General features: G+C 38.8%; 2 protein-coding genes across 3 annotated transcripts; one reads left to right on the forward strand and one right to left on the reverse strand.

Moving 5' to 3' along the window:
• The first annotated feature begins 5,401 nt into the window (after nt 1–5,401).
• Nucleotides 5,402–6,079, forward strand: LOC137734179 (E3 ubiquitin-protein ligase SIRP1-like). Its single transcript, XM_068473489.1, has one exon. The coding sequence runs from the start codon at nt 5,402–5,404 to the stop codon at nt 6,077–6,079; it is 678 nt and encodes a 225-aa protein (XP_068329590.1).
• Nucleotides 6,080–8,510: 2,431 nt separating this feature from the next.
• On the reverse strand, nt 8,511–18,877 carry LOC137735266 (putative acyl-activating enzyme 19). Of its 2 annotated transcripts, XM_068474679.1 has the most exons (15): nt 17,890–18,877; nt 17,242–17,445; nt 16,003–16,728; nt 14,550–15,223; nt 14,252–14,327; nt 14,064–14,150; nt 13,888–13,931; nt 13,293–13,401; nt 12,350–12,409; nt 11,476–11,560; nt 11,280–11,344; nt 10,532–10,591; nt 9,854–9,898; nt 8,956–9,065; nt 8,511–8,879 (listed from the first exon to the last, which is right to left on the reverse strand). In XM_068474679.1, exons 1-15 carry the CDS (start codon nt 18,790–18,792, stop codon nt 8,669–8,671), a joined length of 3,459 nt encoding a protein of 1,152 aa, XP_068330780.1. In that variant the 5' UTR covers nt 18,793–18,877; the 3' UTR covers nt 8,511–8,668. The 2 variants fall into 2 exon arrangements, with proteins under 2 accessions (XP_068330780.1, XP_068330781.1); XM_068474680.1 differs by lacking the exon at nt 12,350–12,409.
• Between the last annotated feature and the right edge of the window lie 4,694 nt (nt 18,878–23,571).

Raw genomic sequence — 23,571 nt, forward strand, 5'->3', positions numbered from 1 at the left:
AATCACCTAGCCCACTCACTGAGTGGATCTGACGTTTGCCTGGTTTCAACCACATGAAATTCTTTTTTTCGGCAAGGCGTGTGCATTATACGTGCAAATTTTGGCGATTGAGCTGACACAAATACAAAGATAGGGACTGCGCTGCAAGTGTACGCAGCTGATTATGGGTAGAGGTGACATGGCTTTGTTTGGGCCCTTGGATTTCCAAAGGCTATATTTCTAGGCTGTTTTATTTCTAATGGTTAATAAAAATTTGAATTTAAAAAATAACGGCTAGTACACCTGGCAAATTCTGGGCTGTGAGATATTTTGACCAACGGTCCATATTTTTTGGGCTTAAAATAAATTTTTTATTTTTATAAGGGTTTTTCCTTGAAAGAACAAACTTAATTAAAAAAGAAAGGAAAAATCAGAATAAAAAAAAAATCCTATTGAGCCAATTTCATTAGCTTCCATAATTTGAACATGAACATTAGCACAATCAAACATCCACACCAAAAAGAATAATAAAAAAAAAACATTAACAAAACTTGAAAAGAAGAAAAAAAAGAAAGTTAAATTATTCAACCATTCTCCAGTTACACATTCAAAACATTGAGTCAATTTGAATTAGAACTCAATGTTTTTACCCTATCGTGAGCATGTGGTATGAGTTAAGGAAGTGGGGGAGTGAGCAATACTACTAGACTGTAGTAAGAGCATTCCAATGGGAACTCTATCCTCCATGATACTACCATATTTGAAGCCCTAATGAGAAATTTCATCTCCAATGGGCAGGAAAATAGGGCTGTGACAACCCGTTCCAAATTTTACGTTTTTATTTTAGTTTAAAAGCGTGAATTTACGAAATTGCCCTAGAGGCAATGACTTTGACTTCTGTTGACCATCGTCTAGAGAGACGTATGACTTATTCTTTTAACATATTCTCGTAATACTCGTGGATGTGAACGCATAGGCGAAAGCCGTTTGCGAGTCCGGATTATAACGGTATAGTTACGGACGTTCGAAATTGGTTATTCAAGGTTTAGTGTTAATTAAATTAAATCCCCAATCAGAAATTGGTTATTTAAGGTAAAGCCCAATCAGAAAAAGGAAAGAAAGAAAAAGAGAAAAAAAAAAAAAAAAAAAAAATCCCAGCTTTTCCCGTGGGTTTTCCCACTCGCGACCAACCATTTTCCAAGGCCGATTCCGGCCAACTCCAGTGGAGTTTTTCGATGCCACCACCACCATCTTGAAGCTCTCATTCCCCTCTACAAAACCCACCCAAGAATCACCTTGATTAACCATGGGATGTGGAGGTTTGAGGCCACGAAAGTTGACGAAAATCAATGGTGCTCCGGCCACCCTTTTCGATTTTCCGGCAAATCGGCAAAGCAATGGCCGATGCCACCACTTGGGCTTTGTAGCCCATCATCCCAGGAGCAAAACCCAACCAACCTTGACCCCGTTGGACCACCGTAGACGACGAATCGACGTCGGGAAGTTTTAGGCACCCGCCGGCTTAGTGGGCAAAATTGACCATCTTCCGTCCACTTTTGGACTTCGTGGCAGGTATGAAAGTTGCTCCACTCACTGAGATCTTCATTTCTGTGAAGTTTGAGAATTTTTGGAAATAGTTGGATTTTCCGGCGAGTCGGGGCGGCCGACCGCCACCCGCGGCGGCGCGTGGCCAGTGGGCCGCCAATGCTATTTTTAGGTTATGTCGAATATCTTGAATTCAGTTTTGTTATTTGAATGACATAGGTTGATCGTTGGAACCTAAATTCGTTACGATACATTGCTTGATGAAAATGTGAATCGACGATCCGACCGTTGGATCGTCACCAAAGTTGGGTACATTATAATACGTAATATTTAAAGATCATAGGAATTTACGGATCGGGAATCCGATTTACGGATCTTCCTGAATTGGATTTGTAAGTTAGTAAAATAAATGTTCACGGCCACTTGTTTTAGGCAATTGGCGGAGATCTGACCGTTGGATCGTAATGAAACTTTAATATGTTATTCTAGAAACTTATTGTGGATCGTTGGGAGTTGCGGATTGGAAATCTGATATGCGGATCTTCCGGGTCAAGTTATACAGGGTTGTAAACCCTACCGTCGATCTTTGATCGACGGTTGACTTGTGGTCAATGGGTCTCAAACTATTTTAGAATGTCGTTGAGGTTGTGTTTTATGTGAATTACATATTCTACGGATAAGAGTTCTGAGATGTGATTTGATAATTGGTCACAGGGACCAATCATTCAGGACGTCTCGATGCGTGTGCTAGAGAATCATAGCGTGGACTCCAGGTGAGTGCATCTTTTCCTTTTTATCGTACATATTATTGAGAGTTCTATCGACACCTTTAAATTGATTAGGCATATTACTTTCATATATAATTATTGTGAATGCTTGAAGTACTATGTGAACTACGAATGGCTTGATCCCTGTTTAGGGTACGTAGGCAGTCTAACGAGACGTTAGATGCAGCCATAAAATATTTGAGACAAAAGCCTTGCTTGGGAAATTGATTAATGCGAAGGAAATTGGTAAAGACAAGTTTTAGTTTTGTGAATTAGTTAGTTAAATTAGAGTTAATTGGGTTGTCATGGATAATTATCCCTGAAAATAAGTAGTTTGGGAGTAGGGCGTTACTGATTGTACACTTCACACCATATTGTTTATAATTGAAAATGCTACGACATGGTTGAGTAGTAGATTGCATCATGATATATCCATATGTATATTACTTGCATATAATTATTGGGAATGCTTTCAAGTGCAAAGGTGAACTCAGGACACCCAGGTAAGTTCAGGTGAGTTTATGGTACTAGTTGAATCGATTGCGTTATAGCATGACTACAGTTATGAGTTAGGCAACTTCGATACTATCGTATTGGTTGCCATGAGTTGCACATGTTATATTGAGATGCATTGAGAGCTCATAAACCTGCACCCCGATGTTAGTGCTCCCGCCCGTGGCCAGGGCACAGTCCTTCACGTGATGTTCACCTCCCGCACCTTACGCTCACCTTGGATCCAAGGTAGGTGCACAGTCCTGTCGTACAGACCACTTTAGGTGGTTCCGACTCGTAGGTGACCCGCGATTATTCGCCCAGTCTTCACGTGATCGTAGCACTTGAGCGTATTTATTTACACCCAGTTCTGTCGTACAGACCACTTTAGGTGGTTCCGACTCGTGTGCAGGTATACTTATTGAGCTATTGGCTAGCCAGGATTGATGAGATATGGATAAGTCGTACAGGTCACTAGAGGTGACTCCGACTTATATGCTAGCCAGGATTGACGAGATATGGATAAGTCGTACAGGTCACTATAGGTGACTCCGACTTATATGCTAGCCAGGATTGATGAGATATGGATAAGTCGTACAGGTCACTATAGGTGACTCCGACTTATATGCTAGCCAGGATTGATGAGATATGGATAAGTCGTACAGGTCACTATAGGTGACTCCGACTTATATGCTAGCCATGATCTTATATGCTAGCCATGATTGATGAGATATGGATAAGTCGTACAGGTCACTAGAGGTGACTCCGACTTATATGCTAGCCAGGATTGATGAGATATGGATAAGTCGTACAGGTCACTATAGGTGACTCCGACTTATATGCTAGCCATGATTGATGAGATACGGATAAGTTGTACATGTCATTTTAGATGATTCTGACTGATAAATCACTTTGTATTGATTTAGTCCATTTGGCCTACTTATTAATGTATGGTGGATTTGATGGCAAACCGTGGTTTTGGTCATTTCTGAGTATGGTTTGGATATATGTATATATGTATATATGTTGTACTGTTTTATGGAAAACGATACGGGTTTTACATTTAGGGCATTACTTTTAGAGAGGTAATAATTTTGGGAAGCTTGGTTTTATTGCTTACTCACACCTTCTGTTTGGTGCCCTCCAGGTTTTAGATGCTGAGTTTGTATCGACAAGAATATGTGGTGAATCTTAGTATTAATGGATATTTCTGAGGGTATGATTCTTACCCACACTACTGTACCTTACTTATGCTCTGACATCGCGTGTGAAATGGGTTCGCTCCCACTCATAGCGCACTCTGGTACTTAGACACTTTTAGATTCAAATTTATTCACTTTTTATACACTATCACATTTTATGGCTTCGTCACCTTCCAGGTGTCGGCCAGCACAGCTCGATTCAGGGTCCAAATGGACTTTCTGGGTCGGGGTGTGTCAAGGGCTATATCCACCACAAGGGCTATCAACCTCCTTTCTTGGATAGCAAAAAGTTAAGCTACATCTAGCCCCAAAAATTAGTGGGACCCACATAAAAAACGGAGCCTATACTTAATTTTTTTGTTATTTTTAATTCAAAAATGGAGCCCACCATGTATCATATGATGCAACAGCTTCGAGGACAATGGTTGGGTGTCCTTTGTGTCCAGTATAAGCACCATGGTATGCTACTGGACATTTGATCCAATCCCAATGCATGCAATCTAGGCTCCCAAGCATACTTGGAAACCCTCGTTTCTTAGTTTTTCTCAAAAGTCTTTGCAAGTTACCTTTCGTCGGTTTACGAAGATATTCTGGTCCATAGACGGCATTGATGGCATGACAGAACTTCTTGCAAGACTCTAAACATGTTGTCTTTGATTTCGGAGAATGTGCCAATTAGAGCAATAAACCAACCGATGAGATTGAGATAAGATAATTCAATCCAATGGTTGTCATGAAGTAAATCTTATCCTATCTGATTGCATAGAGCAAACAAACGGATGAGATTAAGATAAGAGAACCTAATCCGACGGTACATAAGTGAAGAAATCTAACTTTGTTAGAATTTGATTTTTTTTAGGTTCGAATGTTCATTAAAAAAAATTTAAGATAACATGTCTAAAAATCAATTTAAGAAAAATTAAGATAAAAATAACTTTATTGTACAATCAAATTACTACATAAATAAATATATAGCTCCATATAGAGCCCGAAAGGTACATAGCCCCTCATTAGGAGAGATTTTATTATAAAGCCCCAAAGATTCTTTGGAGCTCTGAAATGAGATATATCCATCACTTTTTCAGCTCCATATAGAGCCCCTCACTGGGGATGCTCTAAGAGTCTAGAAATCCCAAGGAAATAAGGATTCGTAATCCTACTTGTTTACGTTAATATGTTTCCATTTATTATTATTTCTGAATCCTGGTTTCATTTGGAAATATGATCCTAACCTAACAAGGAAACACGCGCATATAAGTGGTCTATATAAACGCTATATGCCTGCCTCAAGTATTTCAGATTTATCTATTGCTTCATTCGCCTTCGGAATAACTACAGTAGCTCAAACACTACTAATTCGATCGTGTGTTAATTAGTTTCTACTTAATTTTCTTTATTTCTCTTCGTGATCCACCTATGGAAACTGTAAGTGATCGGCAAGTGGTGGGATACCATTGCGAATCGAAGCAGACAGAGGTTTTTGAACCTGACAACGAATTGCCATGGACCCAATTCTTGCTGGGTGTCGATGCCAGAATATTGACAAGTCAGCCTGCCTTGCATGCCGAGGACGACGACGACTACGATTCACTTCCAGTAGAAGAAACCTACTTCGACGAACTCGAACTCGATTTGTTGATGGATGAAGACAAGTCAAGGGCTGCCCTAGCTGAGGCCCTGGTTTCTAGCCTGCATGTCCCTCCTCAGATTTGCGACTCCGTGGTGGATAAAATAGTACAAGATTTCCGAGTCGCAGAAACTGATTCTCGACCTTTCAGTGATCGCATGCTTGTTCATATGCCAGTGTCCATCGTTGTTCTTGTCGATGAATTTGGGGGCCTGGACACGGATGACCCTAAATTTGTGCCTGCAAGTAAGTCATCGATCGAGAAGCTGGAAAGGGTGAGAGTGGAAGTATCAGCGGATTGTTCAATTTGCATGGAGGAGATGGAGGTTGGTTCGGAAGCAATCCCCATGCCGTGCTCGCGCTCGCATCTTTACCACGACGATTGCATTATCGAGTGGTTGAAGAAAAGTAGGGTTTGCCCACTGTGCCGCTTCGCCATGCCTCCCGAAATAACAACACAAAACTAAGTGATTAATTTGGCCAATGAGGGCTTTTGCTTCACGATTCGCTCAACATTAATTGTTTTGTTTTGATGATATGTATTAATCCATTTGATAGTTTGTGTAATTAATGTAAAAGTTTGATCAGTTACTTGTTTCTTGAGTCTACATATATGGAATTAAAATTCTTTCTCTTATCTTTTATGGAATGGTGGCTACATGTTCTTTGTCCAATCTGATTCAAGAAAAGGAAGATAGGATATGATCCAAAAAGACAAAAAGAAATCAAGCCGACAAAAACAAAAATCAAACATGAAACAGTGTCATGTCGCTCAACAAATACGTTTATGTGACTGATTTAGGTTTTGTTCCTTATTTTAGATTTTGTGTTATTCCTTTAGTACTCTATCATATATGCTTCGAGCTATGAGTCTACTTGATTGTGGTCACAGACGAATGAAATTCCTCATAATCTCTCTGGTCCCAAAAATAATGGATAACCGTGGCATACCAGTTGTCCTTTTTTTTTTTTTTTTTTTTAATAAAAAAGAACTCTATCATAGATGGAAGTTTAGATTAAGAGCCGCAACTCCACCATTAAGGAAACATTTATGTATAGAGAGATAATTACTTTCGGAACAAAATATATGTATGCATCATAAATTGTATGTGATTTAACTCCAACATTTGTATGGGTAAATTGAGAAATGAAAAGTCTGCAATTAACTAAACTCATCTCTCAGTACTACGATATGATAATATTCCTTTTCACTTGGAAGTGAGATGTCTTAGGTTCAAACTCTCCCTTCCCTTAGTGTAAGAATATCAATGTACTAAAAAAATTAAACCCAAACACAACCAATATTGGCTAGTTTGGTATTGGTGTAGCTTTTTTCATATACTCAGAACATAAGTCGGTACAACATGTGCCATGATATAAGTGCATAAATGATATAGCTTTCAGTTTTTTCTTTTTTTTTTCACCTGATTCTAATACGTGATTAACCTTGTGTTCCAAATACACTAAAAAATTTATGACGTTGAAGGGTTTTAAACCGTGGACTTGACCTACTCTTGTAAATTGTATATTTAACGGTGAATCATAACATTTGGAGGCTATATATTTAAGAATAATGTTAATCAATTAATTATGTAAGAAACTAAAATTTTTGTGATAAAAATAAATAAATAAAAATCCCAACGGCTTCGCGTCTTCCTTTTTCCTACCCCAAGACTCTCCATCCTATTCCTTTTTCCTACCCCAACCCCAACTAAGACCCTTTGAATTCTACAAATATCCCACACATTATACCGCACTTTCTTTCTGCTGATGGTGGTCACTGCGGAGGAGACCTGGGAGGTTCGGGGCGACGTTTACTGCACTGCAGCACGCGGCTGCTCGGCGTTTCCGAAATCCCGAAAATGGAGGACGACTTGAAATCCAAGTTGTGGTTGGACGTTAAGGCCAATGTTACGGTGATGTTGCTGCCAAGGATCTCAGAGGACGAAGAGGATTTGGAGAACCACTACAAAGTCATGCTTTTAGAAGATATTGATCAAATGGGGTAGAGCATCGACAGCATTGATTTTGAGGACAAACTTGAGATTGACCTAGACAAGACTGCCATGTCGCCGGCTGCTTCCAAAGCCGTCTCTCGCGTGCTTTCTGGCCTGTTCAACGTCCCCTTGCGGACTCTTTTGTCCACGGCCGATACAATCTTGTGTGAGGCCCTACGTGCTAGGGCAAGGGGTACCAGTCTTGTGCACATGGAGGCACTCATCAAAGTTGAAGTGGTTGAGGAGTCGGATGATGATGGTATGAACGTAGAGCCAGCGTTTGCACATGCAACAAAATCTTCCATTGACAAGTTGGAGAGGGTGAGAGTGGAAACTTCATCGCCACCAGGGGTTTGCTGATCTATTTGTATTGCGGAGCTTGGGGTGGGTACTGAAGGACTTCGCATGCCGTGTTTGCATCTTTACCACGAGAGCTGCATCGTTGAATGGCTGGAGACGAGCAGGTTCTGCCCGTCGTGCCGCCTCTCCATGCCCGACGATCGACGACAATGATATGGATCTAACGAAGACTTATTGATCTGGTTGGTTATCTCATTCTTTTTGTTAACCGATGTGTCGAAATTTGATGTATTCACTTGTTAATTTGTGTCATAATATATTCTCCCCTATTGTTTCTGAACGGGACTAGGCTGCTGAAGATTTAACAGCAACTCCTACTGATAACCAATCACGGTTGGACACATGTTCAAGTTATGGATTTTTTAATCATAACTTGAACACATTTCCAGCCGTGATTGGTGATTAGCAGGGAATGCTGCTAATTCTTTCAGCAGCCAAGTTCTATCCATTGTTTCTTTAGTCCAACTCTCAGTTGGTTAGACAAATTCTCCTACTGAAAACATTGCTGAATTACTGGGGGAAAATGGTGGAAAATGGTGAAAAATGGAACGATAGGGACTTAATGTTAAATCGGGCCGAACTACAAGGACTAAATTGCAATTTGTCCTATAAAAATTTGACAACATAATTTGACCTCAAAAGGACTTTACATATTTAACAACAAAATTCATGTTTAAGGAACTTACTGTTCCTGCGGACCTAGGGCTTAACAGTAATGCAGTGCACATAATCATCCCTACAACCAACAAAAATTCTGCCTCCAATCATCACAGGTGAAGAGAATACGTCTCCTCCGAGGTCCAGCCTTGCAAATTCCTCAACATCCATTCGTTGATTTGCAACTTTGGCAGCACCCGAATTAACCCGGAGCAAGAACACGCTTCCTGAGCTGGAACAGACACAAACCAACCTGGAAAAGGTTGTGGATAGATATGAAAATGATCACTTAATGTTCAAGTTATTTAAAGTCTTCTGCAGTTATTTACCTGTCCGGCAAGTTAGGCAGATCAGATGCCAAGCTCAAGTGCTCATCCACGTAAGCGGATGAAGTAATCGGATCCTTAACATTGTATTCCCAAAGTAAATCTCCAGTTTCCTACAGCAAACAAAGCAGTGATGAACGTGCAGTACAATATACTGAATATGAACAAATTATGCTCTTTCTTTTACAGGATGTTAGGAAATAGGGTGAATCCAGTATAATTAAGCAATCAGTACCGATCTGTTTTCCAAACTATCTTTCTGAATAAAATTAAAACCAGCAAGTTTTGCAAATTCAGAAGAGTGAATGCAAACTGCCTATCAGCCCTACCAGATTCTATTAAAAGAACAAAATGGACAAATTCCAATTTGCTCGTGTTTTTATGCCAAACAGTAAAAACAGCTTGTAGTTCATGCGAGCCATTAAATTTGAAATCCAATTAAAATTGTGTATTAGGAACACTACCAGACTCAAACTGAGACAAAGTAATGTAACTAGATTGTCGTAAACGAGTAGTATTACCAGAAATTATTTATTACAAAAAGGTTGCTTAGAACAGATAAAATTCTTCCATTCTTTAGGAGCAATAAAATATTACTCGCATTTACCTAATCGAGCAGAACGCCACTCGGTGCTCATCCTACAACTGGCCCCGCCTATAGTTATAGTGTTGAACACACATAAGTATAGGTTTTGTTGTCCTTACAAAGGTTGTCAAAGACCGGGGCTTTGCACTTCACGACCCTATCCAAGTATGTGTTTGGTGCAACTTTTATGGTTAAGCCACAGCATAAGATTCGATATTGGAAATTCAATCATTACAGAACAGAAAAGCTATCAGTATTTATGCCAAAATTACTAAAAGCATGCAGATTTTCATCCAAACATATACTGCAACTTACCAGTTTAAGTGAGTAGATGCTTCCGTCTCTAGAACATACGAGTACCTACAGAATAACCAAGACAAAACAATCTTTAAATGAACAATAGGTTATTCAATACGAACTAGGCTAATTCCATATGCAGTGAGGGCACGGACATCATGAATTAACATGTAAAAACAACAAAAGACAGAAAATGACTGAAATTGTTAATCAGATTTTGAATAAAAAGGTCTAGCCCTACACAGCATACCCAAACACTACAGCAACAATAAAACATAAACATGCGGTTAATATTTACCCTCACTCCTATGTTACTTACATTCACTTAAGAATTAAGCGAAGATTCTTACACTATCCAGATGGGGCAAATTATAATGATAATTAGCTTATTTGAACAGGACCTCAACCCTAGGGTTTTAATCTCTCTGTTAAGATCTCTTTTGCTGCAATGAAATTAAAAAGAAGGTTGATATCTATTTGGTAGTTACAAAATTACAATCACAAGGTGTAACGTAATCTTCTGACAACCAAAGTCGAAGAGTATAATTTTTGTGCCATATGAGAATGTTTAGCAGATTCAAGAAATGACAGATACTTTATGATTTCGCAACAGAACATTAACTCCATAGTATATGCATATAATAATATGCATACCACACATACATTATATACGTATATGTATACAGGTATTTATACCTGCAAAGGAAGATCAGAAGATATGCAGGCTCCAGCAAATATAGGCCCAGCAGTTCGGTACTGTAAAAAAATATTAAAAAAAAAGAAAAAGAAACAGGATCAAGAATTGCAACTCAAGCAAAACATACATGTTAGAGGACTATAAGTCTAGAACACATTGACAAAGAACTGCATCACTGTACATTCCTGTCCTTATCTAACAGAGAACTTCAACCGGGTGCAAATGTTTGGAGATGACCAAACACAGAATTAAAACACGCTATTTCAGATATTCATGAGTGTGCTATTTCTAATGAGTCATAGTAATGCATGGGATGGAATGTAGAGTTCAACCAAAAAAATATGAAAATTGGAAGTTTAAAAATTTCAGTATGTACAGGTATAATATAACATAAGAAAAAATACAGGTATAAAGCGAGATATATTTTTTATTCCAAGTCAATTTCACATTAAAAAAATAAATTTAAAAAAAATAACCAAGCAAAAAGGATAGAATGTCTTGGGATCAGAGAAAAGGTTTCTGTCATGCAATATAACATGGGTAGTACTACTATCCACACACCCATTTTTACCTCTCACAACCACTCTCAATTTCTGGCTATTAGATCAAATGAATTGAAGAACTATGGACAAAAATTAACAAAGGTGTGTGAGAGGTAACAAGGGTGTGTGAACAGCACTACCCTATAATATTATGAAAAAAAAAAAAAAAATCCATATGGGTATTAAAAGCGTAATAAAATTGTACCCTCCAAATAACAGATCCACTAGTATCCAAGGCAAGCACCTGACCGTCCACCAAGCAACATATAACTGTAGTTAAGAAAAAAACAAAAGAAATGTAAAACATAATAACAACCAATTCCAACGATAAAATGAGACCAACTTTCATAAATGAAAAAGGATGAATACATATAACCAAACGTCAAATGAACTGCACATACTATTTCCGTTCAGAGAATTGATGGCAAGAGACCCAAACACTGGAGCTTCTAACTCATGCCGCCACATACTAGAAAATGGGAGTGCCTGAAATGTGAGTAGATTACACAAAACAATAATCAGCTTGCAGGCCAAAAAATATGCCACTTGAATAAATCAGAACACGTTTACTTCTTTTACCAAAGAAGGTTAGTTGGGATGAAACAAGCACAATAGCATAAATATGAGAACCAATAATAGTTGAACATAAAATTTGTTCTAAAAATGGATGAACTTTTGGGCAAAATATCACTCAGAGACTAAGACATTGAAATCCTGTCACCATGTATTAGTAATGACAATACATGATATGATGCAAGCGCATCATTAGATAAGTTCTAACCCTAGGTATTAATTGGGCCAATTGAAGGAACTGGCATGGTAGACCACTAGGTCTACCAGTTGTCCCCAAAGGGGAAGACATTGGGGCCACCTTTTCCTCCTATTGGTTTTCTTTTTCTTCTAATCCTACTTATTTTATTCTCATTATGTTGAACACTTTATAGTGTCCATTTACTTTGAGAAGCAAAATGACATAGAAACAATCATAGCCCTGAAGGCAGTGGCACCAATTACTATTGATGTAGGTAATTGTCATATAGGGCTATTTAATATGAGGAGTAAAGGTAACATTGAAGCTAATAGTCATGCATTTCAAGCAATATTCTACGTTCTGAAGCTTTGTTTAGGTATACAAACAAGTTTTCAACCTCATAGTTTTCTTTGAAGATATTTCAATTCTCTGATTCAGCATGTTCAAGTCTGCTCACAAACACAACATTCACCCCTTAAAAGGTATAACAATAACTATAAGATAAGCCATGAAATTTTGTATACCATTATTGATATAGCTGTCATTTGGCCACTCGTAGAAGCCACATAAAGTATGTTATTGGTCTGAAAGAAAGATTAGTACAAGAAAATCAAATTTACTGCCATGTACACAAAATATCAGAGTCTACTGTCTGACAAGAGTACAACTATTTACTGGGAGTGGCCAGTTATATTCATCATACGTCTATACAGCGGATATTTGAACATACACCCAAAAGAAAAATAAAAATAAAAATTCCCATAAGTCCAGTTTTTCCACCCGATCATCTGAAAACCTCTTATTTCTTTCCAACCAAACAACCCCTGAAAAGTCTCCACCAGCAAGAAATAACAATTCCAAGCACAAATCCCACTAATCCAAGTAAATTCAACAATCAAGCCAAATTTCTGTTCTGAAGGGGCAATTCAGAAAGAAAAGAATAAAATAGAATCAACTAAAACAAAATATGATCAGCACTCTACCCTCCCATTTACACAAAACATACAAATGTGGACATGGACATGCATGCATCCAGTTATTTTTTTCTGGAGCATGTTACAAGATTTATTATCCCATGGGCCACCAATCAAGGGCTGACTTTTACTTTCATATGAAAAAACTTGATCAAAACGATTACTTATCAAATATGAAAATAAATAAATAAATCCAAAAGCAAGACTAGGACATAATCGTTAATCAAACCGAGCAAGATTCATGAAACAAAACTGAATTGCAGGAAACGAGAGAGAGAGAGAGAGAGAGAGAGGTCGCTTAAAATTTCAAATACATATTTAAACATCTGCAAATAAACCAAGCAAACTGCAGTAAGAGAGAGAGAGAGAGAGAGGTCATTTAAAATTTCAAAAACATATTTAAACATCTGCAAATAAAACAAGCAAACTGCAGTAAAATTTCCCTGGAGAAGAATTAACGATTTACTTATGAATAATAAATTCCAAAATTCACCTCATCAATTACAGGTGACCCACAGATGCTCCCACCACATGGAAGTTGATATACACAGCAATGATTTTTGTAATCAAGAGCATATAAGTTATGGTCATATGATCCACACCTGCAGAAATTTTGTTATAGATCAATCTCTGTTTTGTTTTCCCTCTTCCAACATAATAGAAACAAACACAAAGTCAGAGTACGTTCTGTAAATAACGTAGTAAACAGAAACTTTTCACCAGTCAAAACAAGTCTTAAAATCACAATCATCCCTTTTCTTTTGGTTGCTTCACAAATAGAGTTTGCAGGGAGAACTCTATATGCAACCAAATATTTATTCTACCCAAAATGTTGCAGACTAGACATAAATTCACAGTTCCTCAGTTCTTCTACATCAGTCTGGTTGTTTACATGAACAGTTCACTTTGTGAGTCCAACGTATATAGTAATGCTTTTATAAAAAGGATTTCCAAGCATGAATAAAACAGAACATGAAAAAAATTGTCTTCTGATTCCATGCATTATAAATGGATAGTTAGTCTGTGGACACAATTGATCCAAGAAATACAATGTTCAGTTTATTGGAATTAAAAAGCAGAAATATTACCAGATCAATTGTCTCTGACTGTCTATGACGGGCTGTGACTTTACCTTCATAATGAAAATACATCAACCGTAAGAGAAGATAAAGAATGAAAATGGATCAAAATGCAAATGAAATGGGGATTAGAAATAAATATAAAACAACAAAACAACATCAACAACAGGTTAGAACAACCCTACCTCACCAGATGTTTGGAAAGTCCAGCAGATGTTACCAGTCAAAGAATCAAGGAAATATATTTTCCCTCTATAGCATCCAACTACAACCTAATGAAACACCCCATTTGAGAATCATCAACATGTCCCATGGAGCTAATCTACAGATGATTTATGAAGTTAAAAGCACACAAAGTTATGTCAAATTAAACCTGTGTAAAGTCATCAAGAGTTGCTGCTGAACATTCCACGTGTCCTTCTAGTTGTGCCTCCCACTGGACAGAACCACTAGAGAATAATATACTCATAGCATATTATGTAAACATCCCGTCTCAAATGAAGGATATGACTGCTAATACTGACAAAGAATAGAAAGATTCCAATGCACTACTAAAGATGAGCAAATATCAAATCTATCATGTGGTGAATAAAACAAGAAAATGCCTCCGGAATTCTCTAAGAACTATGCCAATTATATTTTGCATTCAGAAACAATGATACGTGCCTTACCTTCTGGCATTAACACACAGAAATTTTTGCGAGTGCGATCCAATAAATAAGTATATATCCTGATCTTTATGAACAATAAGTGGTGATGCATCAACACAGGATCCCATGTAAACTTTCCACGATTCTTGCATATTAACTTTTCTTCTTGGGACCATCACAGAACAGGTTGCTTGATACATATCTTTCACCCTGGACCCACCTTCATGGACAACTTTGTTGCACCGGCTGAAAGAACATGACACATGTATTGCCCCAGAATTCCATGGATACCCATCTGATGGACCAGTAGCACCTGAAGCAACATTTGAATCAACTTTCCAGCGTTTGGAGATAATTGCATCATCTTCATTTCTTTCAGAAAGAGTTCTTAGAAATCTCCTCTGCCCGTCAACATTTACTGCATTGGGAGTCTCAGAGTGGACATGATAAATGCTCTGTTTATCCCCTTCCACATTTATCTTCGATCTAGAATCTCTGCTAACATTCATATTGAAAGATCCTTTTCTCTCTAGAAGAGCAGCACAAAGCTTAGATGGAGTTGGGAAGGAATATATCAGTCGCATATCAACTCCTATATTATTAGAAAGATGGGCAGCAGCAATTGAATCTCCACCCATCTTAAAGAAATCATCATCATCAGAAACCTCATCAGCCCTTAAAACATCACTAAACGCCTGTCAAGAAGGAAACAAATTACTATGAATTTATAGATAATAAAAAATTAACCTGAGTTGAGGAAACAAATAGTCAGTGCGAATTTTTACATAATCAAAATTCAAAGTAAGAGATTAATTGTCGTCCTCCAAGTGATTGAGATAAAAAATAAATTGTTACTCGAAAGCAATTGTGGGAAACTTGTAGGATGATAAATGATCTTTTTATTTGTTAACATTTTTGCATTTCAGAACATACATCAGTTTTCCAGAACTCGGTGACACGCCACTACATAATGGGCTAGATTTAAATTTCAAAAACCTCAACAAAAACTCAGCCCAAGTAAAAGGGCAAGTGGCAGGGAGGAACAAACGAAGTCCCATTCCAGCTTAGGAAAATATGTTAATTTGGCTAAGAACCATGCTCAGCTCAAGTTAGCATTTATTATCTCCCATAATGATATTCATTAAAAATTAAGAACATCATGAATGTTAGTAATAATAGTGCTGACCAAAGTGAAAATTTAATCAATAAAAACGACAGCAAACATTGATAGAAAATTGAAACACTATGGAGATTTATCCCTAATTTGAAAACTTAAGCCAAGATTCCAGACTCAAGCCCATGATATGAGACCCTCCCCTGCATGCACCCAGTTATCCATAAGAATAACTTCCACTAGTGGATGCAGAGATCAATGGTAAATAAAAAAAAAACAAATCCGAGTAAACATAAGTGTAATTTAGCAAATGACTGGAAAAAAAATGAGTTGGTCATTTTATGAGGGTAAAGAGCTAACCCTTTTAATTACTTGCAGTAGATTGTGGCTCCCAACATCACCAATCCCATCTCGGACATGATTTGCAAGAAATACTGATTCGGCCAACAACTCATAGTCAATTTTTCCACTAGAAGACACAGGAAATGATTCACTGATAACAATGTGGCCAGGAATCATTACTGATGGAAGTATGTCAGTCATCCAACTTTTGATGGAAGATCTAAGTATCTCACTGGGTCTTCCTTCTCTTAATATTACAAAAGCTACAAGTGACATGAGTTCCCCTTGAACTTTATGAAAAATCACAGCAGCATCCTTTACATCTGGATGTCCCCTCAATGTATCTTCAATTTCCTCTAAAGCAACACGCTGCCCATTGTACTTAATAGTACGGTCTTTTCTACCCAAGAACACCAAGTCACCACTAGGAAGCTGTTTGGCAAAATCACCAGTCCGAAAATAAGATTGACTTCTGTGTTCATTTACAGAACTGCAACAAGCAGAATCTTGAAGCACGTTTACAGTGTCCAAAGGTGTAAATGTAGAGTCAGAATAGTATCCAGAAGAATTGCATACACCAGCAACACAAATTTCCCCCTCACTGGATACACCATCGCCATCAACAAGCACAATATCACAATTAACAATAGACATGCCAATTGGAACACTTGTTAGTGTGTCTGTCTCCAAAGGAAAAATCATTGGCAACCTCTTGCAATCAAAATATGTACAATCACCAGAAACCTAAAATTTAACAATTTACACGTTAGCACTTTTTAAAAAATTGATGTATTATCCCTTGGGAGTGAAACTCAAAGTAGCAGTTATCTCATGATGAAGTACATCACTATAAGTGATACTATGAAATGACTAATAACAGCTTTGTCACTCCTATGCTACGACAAGCTCGACAGAAGGCCAGAATCGATCATGGTGCATTTATTAAAGAGAAGATATGCTGTTTCTTCAAAATAAATGAAAAAAGAGAGAGATCTTTTTTTTGCTCTCTTGATTAATGAGCCCACTTCAGAGTTGTCACGGTACTTAAGATAATAAACCTGGCAATATCCAAACTATATGATGGTCATATGTTGCAAATAAAATAACACAAGATTTATCAGTAAAAATCTGAATGCCTTAAAATGGAATTGAAAATCATTTCATATTCATCCAAACAGGCAATATTATTTGATCTGATATGTTGGAGACCTAATCGAACGAATAGAGATCAATTCAAGGGAAGTTCTAAACTCTAACCTCAGTACTCCCATATAAATTCAAGATAGAGGTCCTGGGTAATATCTTGGAGAGCATCTTCCATAATGATAAAGGCAGAACTTCACCGCTGAGCACTAACAAATCCAAAGAAGTTGGAAGCCGCTCCTCCTCTCGACCTTGCAAAGAAGGAAGGATAGTTCGCATAAGTGATGGCACAGCAGTAAGCCTACTGACAGAGTAAGCCTACAAGAAAACTCCACGTTTAGAAAAAACAATGATAATAATCAACTTATAGTAACACTAATGGTATACGTGACTTATTTCGGCAAAATGTAAACATCGAAAATGATGAACTGTTCAGCTTATGAAATTTCTTTTTGGTTTGCATAATCAGTACACATATTAGAAATCGTAGATCAAATAGTTCGTCCCACATTGCATAAACGGAGACCAAGACGTATCGAGTTTTTATTCCGTTATCTTTTTCCAGCCTGAGGATTTTTTGGATAAGTTGAGCACAACGCATGACGATTACGGCATTAGAGGTCAAAAAACAATTGATCGTTATGGTTACTTAATTCTATCAAATTAATAATGCTGTATTTTCACAATGTCGCATTCCTAGATCAAGATTTTAATCTGAGCTAAACACAGTAACGAAGCACGAACGAAAGAAAGGCCGTGTACCTGTATGAAATCCAGAATCGAAATCACATTTCGCTTAAGGTGATCGAAAGGAGGTATGACCAAAGTACAACCAGTGAGAATTGCGCTGAGAAATTCCTGCAGGTGATCAACAAAGCTTATTCCGGTCTTGAATAACAAAACCTCATCACCAAACAGTGGATACAGCTCCTGCATCCACCGGAACCGGTTCAAAAGTCCCTCCTCAGTTCCACACACGCCTTTCGGCTTCCCGGTCGAACCGGAAGTGTACATCAAATAACACCACAACCTCTCTTTCCCACCACTCTCACATTTGCACGCCCAATCGATTACTCCATTTCTACACTCCTCAACCTCTTCCATTGAAAACCACAAAACACTGCGTTTGCAGGTCTCCGGTAGCCAATTCAAGTCCGATTCGAATCCAAACTGCGTCTTACAGGCGACGATAAGGTCAACGTCGGCCGAGGAAATTACTGAAAGTAACCTCTGTTTGGGCCAGGAAGGGTCCAGAGGCAGAAACGCCTCGCCGCATCGCAAAACTGACAGTACGGACACTATGTATTCCGCCGACGGCGGCATGTATATGCCGAAGATTCTTGGGCCGAGCTTCTTGTAACTGCTGGGAGGTTGAGGGGCGGAGAGGAGCTGGGAGGTGAGGGAATTGACGGCTGAGGAGAGGCGGGAGTACGTGAAGGAGTGGTCGCCGTCGTAGAGGAGTTGTTGTCGGACGGGAGCGGGAGCAGCATCGTCGGAAATGGAGAAGCGGGGACGGGGTTGGCGGGAGAGGAGGGCACCACCGGAGGCGTGTATGACGGCGATTTTGTCGGTGTTGGTGGAGGCTGCCGTGGAGAACTCGCGGGAAAGGCAGCAATGGGTATTTGATCTTGTCGCTTGGGATTTCGGGGCATCATTTCTCGGCATCTCTCGCTGGAGGGTGCAGATTAGAACCCGTGCGTGTTCGAGAATGTGATTAGAGTTGGTTTGGGAAGGTACATTTGAACGGATCAGGATCCTCTCCCAAGCAAAGGACAAGGATTCTGCTGACCAAATGTTGAAATTTTATTCCATGGTTATAACTATTATAATTTTTAGGGAGTTTTTTGTTTGTAGCTATAAGATAAAATTTCAACGGGTTTATGTATTTGGTCATAATCCTCACCTTTGCTCAAAAGAGGATCCTGATAGAAAATGTATTTTGAAAAAATGTTTTTGGGTTTAAAAGCACAAATTAAATTTTTTTTTTTTTTAGATTTTATTATTAAGGAAAGTGAGGGTTTAACACTATTAGGATAACACTTAATATTATGATTTAGTAATATTTTTCTTCATTTCGGCTTGTGATTTGGTGAGTTGGGTTCAAGGCACGATTTGGGCCTGAGAAAAGCTTTTGGTTTATCGAAGGACGAAATAGCCCAGTATGGCGAAAGCTGTTTGGGCTGACCCAAGAATGATGATTAGTGATGTGGCGGTTGAGGAGATTAGGTTTGACATGGAGTTCGTAGTACTCGCTTGAAACTCAAATGCGAAGGATTGTTTCAGCTTATAAAACTTTTTGCTTTCTCTCTTGACTCAATCAAGGATGAGGGTGTATTTCTTTTTATTATTTTTTTTAACAAACAGTATTATCTACACTAAAGAGAGAGGAGTGGGCTTAGGGCTGGTTTGGTATTGATGTGCTTTGAAAAAAAACTGCTTATGCTGTACTGTGAGAATAAGCAGCTGTGAAATAAAGTAGCAGAGTGTTTGATAAACCTTTTTGTAAAAGTGCTTTTGAAAATTTTATCTACAAATCTAGTTTCTCTAGCATTACCCATTACACTAAATTTTGTTGAATCAGATCTTTGCAAATTTTATCAAACATTATAATACTGTTTATTTTTTCAAAAGTACTTTTACAAAAAGGTTTAGTGTAATGGGTAATGCTCACCCAACTTGACCAATAGCATCACCCGAGTTTCTAATTAAGTTCTAATTAAGGTCTAATTCTCACCCAACTTGACCAATAAGCATCCTGTGTTGATATATTTTGAACAAGAAATGCCAATTAAATTAACTATTACATCTGAAGAATTTTATAATGAGAATAATATCTGTGTATTTCATTGTGTAAAAACTTGCAGTATATATACAATTTACATATGATACGATCCACTATTCTAGGACCTATTCTAGGTAAATTGACTTAATGACAGCAATTACAGGATGTCACCAAATCAGTTGTGATCAGTTGTGATTCTTTCCTTCAATACTCCCCCTCAAGTTAGAGTGGATATTGATCACTCCTAACTTGTCCAGCAATGTTGAAAACTGATTTGAACTCAGGGGCTTCGTAAAAATGTCTGCTGGTTGTTCCTTGGTTCTTATATGTTCTGTTTGAATCAATCATTTTTGCACTTTCTCTCTTACAATGTGGCAGTCTATTTCTATATGCTTGGTTCTTTCGTGAAACACAGGATTAGATGCTATGTGTATTGCGGCCTTGTTATCACAGAACAACTTGACTGGCTGCAAATGTTGAATATTCAAGTCTTTTAAAATATATTGCAACCATGTGATCTCACAACAAGCAGTGGCCATAGAACGATACTCAGCTTCTGCACTCGAACGTGAGACCGTACTTTGTTTCTTTGTTTTCCATGAAATGGGAGCATGTCCAAGGAAGATGCAATAACCCGTTATTGACCTTCTAGTGTCCTTGCAGCGTGCCCAATCCGCATCACAATATGCTCTTAATTCCAATGACCCTTTTGAAGGTAGGAAAATGCCTTGACCTGGCGTCTGCTTGAGGTATCTCAACACCTTATGAGCGGCATCTAAGTGAGGTTGTCTTGGTTTATCCATGAATTGACTAAGTATATGAACTGCATACACGAGGTCCGGTCTTGTGATTGTCAGATAAATGAGGCGTCCAACAAGTCTTCGATATTGAGATGCGTCTTCTAACAGTCTTCCATCTCCTTGTGTCAGAGTTATATTTTGATCAACTGGAAAACGTGAAGGTTTTGCACCAAGGAATCCTGTGTCTTCAAGTATTTCCAATGCATACTTTCTTTGACTTAATGCAATGCCATGCTTGGACCTCGCTACTTCCAACCCAAGAAAATATTTCAACTGTCCCATATCCTTCAGTTTGAAATGGCTTGATAGAAAGCTTTTGGTCCTCATAATATCATCTAAACTGTTCCCTGCGAGAATTACATCGTCCACATAAACCAATAAAGCTGTAAAGATACCTTGATGGCTTCGGACGAACATGGAATAGTCAGACCATGATTGTTTGAAACCGGCTAACTTGAGGGCTGAGGAGAGCTTCACAAACCATTGCCTGGAGGCTTGCTTCAAGCTGTATAATGATTTGTGTAGCTGACAGACCTTATTCTCCCCCTTTCGTTCGAAGCCAGGAGGAAGGTGCATATATACATCTTCATGGAGGTCTCCATGCAGGAACGCATTATTCACATCTAGTTGGTGTAGATGCCAGTTTTGTTGAGCTGCGATACTGAGCAACACTCGAACGGTGGAGAGCTTAGCAACTGGCGCGAACGTTTCCTTATAATCAAGGCCTTCCACTTGGCTGTAACCCTTGGCCACTAACCGGGCCTTATAGCGTTCAATGGTGCCATCGGGGTTGTACTTGATTTTGTACACCCATTTACAACCGATTGGTCGTTTGTGAGCCGGTGGTGGAACTAAGCTCCAGGTTTTGTTAGCTTGCAGTGCTTCAACCTCGAGCCGCATCGCTTCTCGCCACTTGGGGTCTTTAACTGCCTGAGTAAAAGATGTAGGTTCTCTTTGCAAGGTAATATTAGTAGTAAAGGTGCGATGAGGAGAAGAAAGGTTGGCATAAGAAAGAACATGGGAGAGACTATGAGCCGTACCAGGAGTGGTGACCTCAGCCGAAGAAGATGACGGGGCGAGACGTGAGGGGAGGGCCGCATCAATGTGAAAGTCCTGCAATGCGGTAGGAAGCTTCGTGGCGCGAGAAGACTTGCGAGGTTGTGGTGGAGATTGGGCAGGAGGCAAAGGTGAGTGAATCTGATCAGAGGAGATTGGGTCCAAGTTAGGAAGGTTGATATTAGAGGAGACAGGTTCTGTAGATGAGAGAGACGTGACAGGAGAGTGATTATGATGATGGTCAGCGGAAGACGGGGGATTGTGAGAGATTGTAGGTGGAGAGTGACGTGTGGGATTGGAAGAAGGAAGTGGAGATATTGAAGGATTATCATAATGGGCTAGACTCCGAATTTGTTTGGAAAGGAAAAACATTCTCAAAGAAAACCACATCCCTTGAAACTAGGGATTTCTTAGTTGTCAAGTTATAAACTTTATAACCCTTTTGACCGTGTGGATAGCCAAGGAAAACGCACTCCGTTGATCGAGGGTCAAACTTACTAGGACGGTTTGGATGTGTGGATACAAAGCATTGACAACCAAAGACTCTTAAATGAGAATAACTGGGTTCCTTATGGAAAAGTTTTGCAAAAGGTGTTTTTCCCTGAAGAATTGGAGTTGGTGTGCGATTAATCAAGTAAGCCGCTGTAAGTATGGCATCTCCCCAAAATGGTTTTGGCAAATTGGCTTGGAAAAGGAGGGCCCTGGCCATATTGAGCAAGTGGCGATGTTTGCGTTCAGCAACACCATTTTGTTGTGGTGTGTTGACGCAGCTAGTTTGGTGGATAATGCCGTAAGAAGAATAAAACTGGGGTATCTTAAACTCCGGACCGTTGTCACTCCTAACGACCTTAACATGTTTACCAAACTGAGTTGCTGCCAAATGAATAAAATGGATGAGGAGAGTGCGTGCTTCAGACTTGTGTTTCATCAAATACACCCAAGTGCTGCGTGAATGGTCGTCGACAATTGTTAGGAAATATTGTGCACCAGAAAAAGTTGGAACATGATAACCTCCCCAAATATCAATGTGAATTAAATCAAAACAAGATGCACTACGAGTAGTACTTAATGGAAATGGTTGTCTAGTAAGTTTGGCTAAAGGACAAATAGAACAAGAGCTTGAATCACAAGCTTTATTTGAAAGAAATGAAAATAATGAAGACGCTTTATTTGAAGGGTGCCCAAGTCGTTCATGCCATAAACTGTCTGAGTTGGTGTGCACCACATTGCATGTTCCTTTCTTTGGTAGGTTGAGTCGATAGAGTCCCTCCCTCTCAGTTCCCATCCCAATCATCTTCCCCGATTGTAGGTCCTGTATGACACAAATTTGTCTTAGAAAGATGGTAATCTGGAAGGAGTCGAACGCTAGTTTGCTCACAGAGATTAAGTTAAGGTAAAACAAGGGTACACATAGAACGTTGTGAAGAACAAAATGTGGTGAGAAGGCTACGGTGCCAACATGAGTGACATGTGTTGTGGTACTGTCGGGAAGTTTGACCCAACGATTAGAGACTGCCTTGAATGAGGTAAACAAGTTGGGATTACAAACAATATGATCACTGGCACCACTATCTATTATCCATATTGGCTCCTTACTATTCTTCATAATTGGGAATGTTACCGACCAAATTGGCTGAAACAGCCTTCGTTTTGAGCATCTTGAGAAGTTGGTGACACTCCTCCCGTGAAAAAGGGAAGTCACTCACAGCTTCCTTTTGATCATCTTGAGGGGCTACATGATTTGCTTTTGATCTTGCTTGGCCACTTTCGGTAGTATTCTTCCTCCTTCGACAGTAGTCATATGTA

Source organism: Pyrus communis, chromosome 5 (genome assembly GCF_963583255.1).
Source record: "Pyrus communis chromosome 5, drPyrComm1.1, whole genome shotgun sequence".
Taxonomy (NCBI): Eukaryota; Viridiplantae; Streptophyta; class Magnoliopsida; order Rosales; family Rosaceae; genus Pyrus; species Pyrus communis.